The 9,150-nt window shown below is 39.8% G+C and overlaps 1 protein-coding gene across 2 annotated transcripts; it reads left to right on the plus strand.

Moving 5' to 3' along the window:
• The first annotated feature begins 5,636 nt into the window (after positions 1 to 5,636).
• On the plus strand, positions 5,637 to 9,139 carry znhit3 (zinc finger, HIT-type containing 3). Of its 2 annotated transcripts, XM_047379145.1 has the most exons (6): positions 5,637 to 5,816; positions 6,397 to 6,428; positions 6,508 to 6,573; positions 6,826 to 6,906; positions 8,660 to 8,740; positions 8,839 to 9,139. In XM_047379145.1, exons 1-6 carry the CDS (start codon positions 5,734 to 5,736, stop codon positions 9,012 to 9,014), a joined length of 519 nt encoding a protein of 172 aa, XP_047235101.1. In that variant the 5' UTR covers positions 5,637 to 5,733; the 3' UTR covers positions 9,015 to 9,139. The 2 variants fall into 2 exon arrangements, with proteins under 2 accessions (XP_047235101.1, XP_047235102.1); XM_047379146.1 differs by lacking the exon at positions 6,826 to 6,906 and having other exon boundaries at positions 5,644 to 5,816.
• The last annotated feature ends 11 nt before the right edge of the window (positions 9,140 to 9,150 follow it).

Genomic DNA, 9,150 nt, shown 5'->3' on the forward strand with positions numbered 1-9,150 from the left:
GTGAATCCTCACCGCTCCTCTGGCTGCTCTCCTGGTTGCTCCTCTGGTTCATGCTGCCAGGAACACTCAACAACAATCCACCATTTTTCACCTACCTGTTCACCCTCCAGGACTTCACCACCTCTCACGTCTCCTACTAGAAGAAAGAACAAGGAAATCATTACCACCACCTTCTGATCTCAGCCTCTGTGGGTTAACTCACCTTTCCCCCTTGTAACACCTCCAACAGTAAGCCAACCATCTCACTGAGAGTTTAAATTTATCTCAGTTTTATTCAGGAGCTATGGTGGTAATTCACAACAAAAGTCCCTTTACAACAAGACAAAAAGCTTCAATACAATTAAAATTTACTGTTTAAAACATCTCATTACAATTGTACGAGATCCGAAGCAAATTATAAAAAGTTCCAGGAATCTATTACAGCTTAATTCCTCTCAGCTTTTATGCAATATAATCAGATTCAGAGGATTATACAATGGCAGTTGGTAAAAGGAAACCGACATATTGCATCAATTCTTCACTTTACTGACCCCCCCAGTAAGTAAAGAGGTGGCTTATTCGCATGAACCCTGTAAGTGTACATTTATCACTTCCGCCTATCCAAGCAGACTAACAGCCTCCACTGGTTCCACAAGAAAGGATTCATGCAAATAAAATTTGAGAAATAATTACAGTGATAATTATAGTGATACAATGCATTTGTAATGTTGCATAATACATTTTGTAGTCCCCTTGCGTAAATTTCGATTAGGTTGTGCTTCCTTAAAATGATCAATTGACAGATTTAGAGATATTAGGAAAAGAACGATTTGCATACTTTATATTAATTTATTATAACAAGTTATGTCCTACCTAATAAAGCAGTTGAGCACAGAGGTTTGTGTTAGAATCATGTGCATGGAGTGCTTCACCACCTAATCTTAAAAGTATTTCATTGGGATTTTATGATACAAAGAACTGCACATTTGTGAAGTGGAAGGTAACATTTTTTATAAATCAAAATCAGAAGTGTGATGGGGATTTTTTTATTTAGCTGAATTTACTCTGATACCCTTAAACCACCTTCAGAAATGCTCTCATTGGTAAAAAGAATTCACGTGTCTCTTATTTAATCTCAGTATAAATATAAGTATAAAAAACAAAAAACAGGTCTATTAGAGAACATTAGAGAACAAGCAGCATAATAAAGACCAAGGAACACAGCAGACAGGTCAGGGAGAAAGCTGTGGAGAAGTTTAAAGCAAGCTTAGGTTATAAAACAATATCCTGAGCTTTGACCGTTCACCTAAACTGACTGGCTGGGCAAGGAGGTCATTAATTAGAGAAGCAGCCAACAGGACCATGGTAACTATGGAGATCCACATCTTGGGTGGGAGAACCTATCAACAGCCCAACTATTAGCTGTGTACTCAACTTTTATAGATGAGACTCGAGAGGAAAGCTCTTGTTAAAAGAAAGTTGAAAGAAGTCTTGTTTCCGTTTCCCACACAGCGAACATATGAAGGCAGGTACTCTGATCAGACCTAAATGTAACTTTCTGGCTTTTGGAGGAAAACTAGCTGTGTACATCACCCTAAACACATCATCCCCACAGTGAAACCTGGTGGTGGTGGCAGCATCATACTGTGGGGATATTTTCATTCAACCAGAAGAAGAAAGCTGGTCAGTTTGATGTTCGTATACACTCTTGGTCCAATATGACAAACCTTGAGCTGTGGTGCAAAGAACAGGCAAACATTTCAGTCTCTAGTTGAGCAAAACTAGGAAAGACAGAAGTCTAAAAGTCAACAGAAAATTATGGATGGATGCAAACTACACTTTTCATTTATTCGTGAATAAAATCACTCTTTGTGCTAGTCTAGAAATTTCAACAAAATACATTGAATTTTATGTTTATTAACAACAAACTGTGAAACAGTTGAGGAGCCTTAAATATTTGTAGAGTCTTAGATGCAATATTTTACAGCTGATCCCTTTTAAAACCCAACAGCTGTTTAAATCCGACTGCATTTCTTTTAAAAACCAATTCGATAAAAGTGCAGCAATCGGATATCACATTTGCACACACCAGTAGTAACTACCACAGAGAACGCAGCGTGGCGTGATGACGTGACTCTACGTATATAAACACAGAGTGACCTCATCTGTTTACTTGCTCCCAGATCCGTCTGCAAAGAAAATAGCCACTGCTCCCCGTCCCCAAATGGCAACAGATATGGAAAGACTGACTTCTTTTGAGGAAGCCTATTACGATCAGTATGACTATTACAACCTGGACGAATACTCCTGCCACGCCGGCGGCAAGGGAAGGACCAAGAGGGAGATCGAGTTGAACACGAACCGCCATATCCCCGCGGGACACGAGAGGAAAATCGCTGAAAAATATCACAACAGCCAGATGAAACGCAGGAGAACCAAGAGCGCGTCTTCGTGATGACCTTTCCTGATGCTTACAGGTGAGACTCATAGTAGAAAACATGACCTCTAACAATCTAAGTCGATGAGTAATGTTTTTCCAAGCGACTAAATTGTGCTGACTAGTCAAGCTGTAGAGACTGCATGGCTGAGCTGACCTCTACAGTCACCCCCATCAGAGAACACAGTTGGCCTTTGTTTTGCCACTTTAAATTCGAATATTTGATATTTAATATGTTGACTTCGTGATTTTATGACCTGTTAGTTAAACAGTTCGCATGTTCTGTGAAAGATCAAATGACACAGATTTAAATATGAAACATCTGAGGATGGGAAAATTCTGGCAACATAACAGCTTGAAAAATAAAAAGGTTTTTATTGTTCATGAACCCTATTTTTCATCCCTGGCCTTCCCCCCCCCTTGCTTAGTTATAACCGTGTGAATTATAGTCTCATTCAAGCATTTATTGATCACTGTTTTCCCATTTTTCTGCAGATCAGTTGGATTTCTCATGTTGACCATGGCGAAGTGTCTCTGCCTTTCCTGATCCAGAAAACGGAGGTTGTGACACTGAGGGTTTGCCTGTTAATCAGTCAAGAGACAACACTCCATTCCTAACCTGACCTGTAACAGGACCCACCTCTCATGTTACAGCTGTGCAAGAATATTTAGTGTTGAGCTATATAGGTCAGTTGTGTGTGCTTGATTAACTTTGCTGTATGAATATGGTCATGTCTGTGGGTGCAGATGTTATTATACTGTATTTTAATTAAATAAAAATTGTCTTAATAAAAAAAAAAAAATTGTTGCTTTATTTTTGTTTTTCAAAGGTGCTGTAAAAGCTTTGAGCTTTATCTCAGCCAGACTGGGTGGAGAGCATCTGTGAACATCAATTTTTAAATCTTGCCTCAGATTCTCAATTGGATCTGAGTCTGAACTAAGGCTGGGCCATTTAACACAAGAAATGTGCTTGTCTTTCCATTTGTGCTGGAAGTCAAACCTCTGCCCCAGTCTCAAGTCCTCTGAAGCATGACAGGTTTTCTTCCAGGATTGCCTTGTCTTTAGCTCTATCGGTCGTCCCATCCTCCTTATGCAGCTTACCTGTGTCCTGAAGGATGTCGTTGTAATGTGAAAAAGTTCTGGGGGTATTAATACTTTTGCAAGATCCTGTAAGACACTGGATGCAGAAGCATTTATATTGAGATGTGTTGTGCCATAAAATAACCTTTCTGACAGGCTTTCAAGACTACATGAGCAGTCCCCTTATTCAGAGAATGGGATCAATTACCTGCATTGACTGCATAGTTTGAAAGATCCAACACCACACATAACCCAGTTGCTTCCACTGTCCCACATATGTATAATCATTAGTTCACATACAGGTCCTTCTCAAAATATTAGCATATTGTGATAAAGTTCATTATTTTCCATAATGTAATGATGAAAATGTAACATTCATATATTTTACATTCATTGCACACTAACTGAAATATTTCAGGTCTTTTATTGTCTTAATACGGATGATTTTGGCATACAGCTCATGAAAACCCAAAATTCCTATCTCACAAAATTAGCATATCATTAAAAGGGTCTCTAAACGAGCTATGAACCTAATCATCTGAATCAACAAGTTAACTCTAAACACCTGCAAAAGATTCCTGAGGCCTTTAAAACTCCCAGCCTGGTTCATCACTCAAAACCCCAATCATGGGTAAGACTGCCGACCTGACTGCTGTCCAGAAGGCCACTATTGACACCCTCAAGCAAGAGGGTAAGACACAGAAAGACATTTCTGAACGAATAGGCTGTTCCCAGAGTGCTGTATCAAGGCACCTCAGTGGGAAGTCTGTGGGAAGGAAAAAGTGTGGCAGAAAACGCTGCACAACGAGAAGAGGTGACCAGACCCTGAGGAAGATTGTGGAGAAGGGCCGATTCCAGACCTTGGGGGACCTGCGGAAGCAGTGGACTGAGTCTGGAGTAGAAACATCCAGAGCCACCGTGCACAGGAGTGTGCAGGAAATGGGCTACAGGTGCCGCATTCCCCAGGTCAAGCCACTTTTGAACCAGAAACAGCGGCAGAAGCGCCTGACCTGGGCTACAGAGAAGCAGCACTGGACTGTTGTGGTCCAAAGTACTTTTTTCAGATGAAAGCAAATTCTGCATGTCATTCAGAAATCAAGGTGCCAGAGTCTGGAGGAAGACTGGGGAGAAGGAAATGCCAAAATGCCAGAAGTCCAGTGTCAAGTACCCACAGTCAGTGATGGTCTGGGGTGCCGTGTCAGCTGCTGGTGTTGGTCCACTGTGTTTTATCAAGGGCAGGGTCAATGCAGCTAGCTATCAGGAGATTTTGGAGCACTTCATGCTTCCATCTGCTGAAAAGCTTTATGGAGATGAAGATTTCATTTTTCAGCACGACCTGGCACCTGCTCACAGTGCCAAAACCACTGGTAAATGGTTTACTGACCATGGTATCACTGTGCTCAATTGGCCTGCCAACTCTCCTGACCTGAACCCCATAGAGAATCTGTGGGATATTGTGAAGAGAACGTTGAGAGACTCAAGACCCAACACTCTGGATGAGCTAAAGGCAGCTATCGAAGCATCCTGGGCCTCCATAAGACCTCAGCAGTGCCACAGGCTGATTGCCTCCATGCCACGCCGCATTGAAGCAGTCATTTCTGCCAAAGGATTCCCGACCAAGTATTGAGTGCATAACTGTACATGATTATTTGAAGGTTGACGTTTTTTGTATTAAAAACACTTTTATTTTATTGGTCGGATGAAATATGCTAATTTTGTAAGATAGGAATTTTGGGTTTTCATGAGCTGTATGCCAAAATCATCCGTATTAAGAGAATAAAAGACCTGAAATATTTCAGTTAGTGTGCAATGAATCTAAAATATATGAATGTTAAATTTTCATCATTACATTATGGAAAATAATGAACTTTATCACAATATGCTAATATTTTGAGAAGGACCTGTAGATTTGTTATTAGCTTGTGTCCAGCAGGAGCTGCAAAATAATGGCCCCAGGCAACCCGTTCTGGGTCCAATGCTCCTATCATATTTAGGAGCTGAACACACACAGCAGGGATTATAATGAGGACAAGTATTTAAATATGAATAACAAGATGTTCAAATGTACTAGAACTGAGTAAGAAGCTCAGTAACATTTTAAGTCAAACACTTTTATTTTTTTCCCTCCAACGGAACTCAATGCTTTTATTGTGAATCTTAACCGGAATTACTATTTATTCGCGGCCAGTGGTCAAACCAAAGCAATAAAGTTCGTATTTTTGTTATCTGAGTTCTGCATGCCGGCCGGAACAATGCAAATATGCAGCGTATGTAGCGAACAGACTCCAAAATACAGATGTCCGAGCTGCAAAATACGATAGTAAGTAAACGCGTTAAAATGCTTACAAGGCTAGTCTATCCCGTGTTAGCTTATTTGTTTAGCAGTAATACATTTAAACTTAGATTATCAGTTATTTATGTTTATGATTATTAGCATATATCTTGTAATATAACTTTACGTTTTTCTGTTAAAGAAAAAAAGAGGCAGTTTGCCACATGTGAGAAAACTAAGGATGACAACAAGGGTAAACGTTAGCTGTGAATGCGGTTTGTAATTTCAAACATATAACCAAACAAACGTTTCGGTATTAATATGTTGGGTCACCGTCATATATGGTTGTTCTTTTTTTTTCTCTACCTGTAATGTTTTATCGTAATGAAAGACAACCTAACACAAAAACGTCAACACATGGGACAGAAGCCTGTTTGGGTCAAACTTAGTTGCTACTAGAAACCCCCCTCCTACCGGCCACTGTGGAACTTCTTTTTCTTTGTTTATTGTTTTCTATTTGAAATTGGTAGACAGGATTCTAATATCAATAATGATTTTGTGTAAAGTGTGTCAGATTTTCCAGATAACTTACTGTTTTCTTTTTTTGGTGTTGTAATCTTTTGTTCAGTTGTTCACTCGGCTGTTACAAGAAGCACAAAGGTAAGGAAGTTAGGTTTTTTTTGTTTTTTGGACTGTGTATTTAAGCCTAATTTTAACAGTTGTCATCATGTATTCATAGACACCTGCCTTCCTATTGAGAAGCCTGCTTCACCAAACCCTGAATCTGAAGATGCTGCTGGATCTGGTAATGATGTTACAGTGTTAATATGGTTCTTATTCTTTGAAATACCCAATAATTATTTATAACAGCCAACAACACACACAAAGTCACAACTACTGTGTGTGGAAAAAATACTTTGGAAAATTACTTTTAATTACAATAAATGTACTACATTATTTTTGCTACATTCACATCCGTTACAGGTACATCTAAAAAATGTGAATATTGGGACAAAGAAAGCACAACTTATATAATATATACATTCATTACACTTAGAGGGCGTGCAATGCCTCTTCTCTCGTCTTCTCTGCGGTCAGATAGAGCCCAGCCCTGCCGACAGGCCGGCTAACCATCCAGGTAACAAACACAACAAAATGTATTTGCTTCCTAAACTTCAGATGAAAAACTTCTCTTGTCTCCGTTTTATCTAAACAGAACAGGCCAATCAATGACATACCTTTACCCGCTATGTCTTCTATGGCCGCCACCAGGCGCCAGGAGATCGTTTACGATTTAACCCTTAGATTAAATTACAAAAGATAAATAAATTCCAATGTATCTCATAGATGTAGTCACTACATTTGCTATTATGGTCCCTGATGACATCTATTTGACTCATGTTTTATAATGGCAAATTCAGTAGACAAGATAAATATTTTGTTTAAATACACATAAGGACATACATTTTGGGGGAGGGTCCCTATTGATGTGACGGTCCCTATTAGCCATTATACATGGCTAATAGGGACCATAATAACTGTCAATATGTGTCAATATTAGGCTGAAATCATGGAAGTGGTTGGAAGAAATACCACGGCTAACATAAAAGTAAAATCAAAGGTTCAAAAGTGAGCACAATTAACCCAATGTGAAGGCCTACCAGCTTCATGGGCGGTTATTTCCAGTCATTGGAAGGCTTCTTTCCATACTGGATCAATGCCAGACCTCAGTTTCTTCTTCTTGTGAAGCCCTCCAGCAGCCGAGATGACATCCTTGTCTATGACTGACGCAGTGCTAGTACTGGCGGCAGGCCCGTGATTTTGCTCCTCGCCATTAGTCACCTGATTTGTACTTAGCAGCTAGAACACGTGATATTACACCGTTTATACCCACCCTTCGAAGCTGACATGATTTTAGAAAGCTTTACCGTTAGGAGTCGCACAGGGTCATAGGGTGAAAGGAAGCTGGAACAGATTCCGCATTTGCTTTAGCCGACATAAAAACCACACGGAGAGGGAGCCCAGATGTCAGTCAAAGGGCCGATACGCTCATAAAAAATTATCGTAGCGTCCTATCTTCAGCATAACAGTGACAACTTTCAGCGTAGCAGAACTTTGTGCAGAACCTAGCTGGCAGTACCGCGGAACTAAACGCCAATAATGAACTAACAATATGAACACCAACGCTCGTATTGTATTCCCAGCACTACTCCTGTCTTATTCACACAAGGTGCTTTTTGTCCACTTGAGCACCTGGAATATTTATTTATAAAATATGTTAAATGTAGTAGTTAATTTAATTAATTAATTTCCCTTTGGGATTAATAAAGTATTTTTGAATTGAATTATGTACAAAAATGATAAGCTAGCTTTCTTCAAAGGCTCATCTAGGTTTAGCAACTCAAGTTTTATTTAGTAGGAGCGAGACTGAAAATGGCTCTTTGGATTGTGAAGGTTTCTGACCTCTGGTCTAAATGTTTGACTCATCTGAGTGGGAACAAGCAGCACTTTTGCTACAGTCAGGGTTCATTTTCCTTCTAAGAGAAGTTTTATAATCATTGTGTCAGCTGACGGGCCTTTTGTTGGGACCAGGTTTCCCGTCAGTCAGCCACTCATTATGGTCGACAAGCGCTCTCGTTTAACCAGACTCATTGAACCACAAATTACTGTGTGATTCTAGACTTTTCCTGTACTTTATCTAAGAAAAGATGTGCCATTAAACACAACAGTATCAGGTCATCTTTTGAGGCAGGTTTTTCATAGCCTACAAAGTACAAAAACTGAACACCCCTCAAGAAGCTGTCAGACTGATGTTAGTGCAATCCTTTTTGCACCAGACAACCAGTGTTTGAATTTATCGATTTGTAATGTTTTGTTCTGTGAATTCCCAGCTGAGCCTTGGAGTGTGGATGATCTTCTGCATGAAGACGACATCATTGACAAAGTGCCACTGCAGAGGCTTCAGTTATTGGGTATTAATCCAGTTTTATATTTCTGTCTTCAGCAGCTGGAGTTCAGAAAGGGTTGGGTTGTCCAGCTTTTTATTTCACCTGTTTTTTCCTACCTACAGGTCAGTCAGCAGAACTGAGAGATCTTCTCTGCAACCCCCACTTGAGACGGTTACTGTGCTCCGTTGACGACGCAGAAAGCAAAGAAGCTGCGATTAAGGCAGCTATGCAAGAACCTTTGTTTGTTGAGTTTGCAGATCAGTGTTTAAAAGTTGTTGAAAATGAAGGCAGTGCATAAACTTCCAATGATTGATTTGTGGTTTTGGATTTCTACTTCGTACATGCCACGCATGCTGCAGTTTGATTTACATCTTGTGCAACAATATGTATTTAATGTTCAAATAAAGATTTTTTGTAAACTAATGATTCTACAC

This window comes from Girardinichthys multiradiatus, chromosome 11 (genome assembly GCF_021462225.1).
Source record: "Girardinichthys multiradiatus isolate DD_20200921_A chromosome 11, DD_fGirMul_XY1, whole genome shotgun sequence".
Lineage (NCBI taxonomy): Eukaryota > Metazoa > Chordata > Actinopteri > Cyprinodontiformes > Goodeidae > Girardinichthys > Girardinichthys multiradiatus.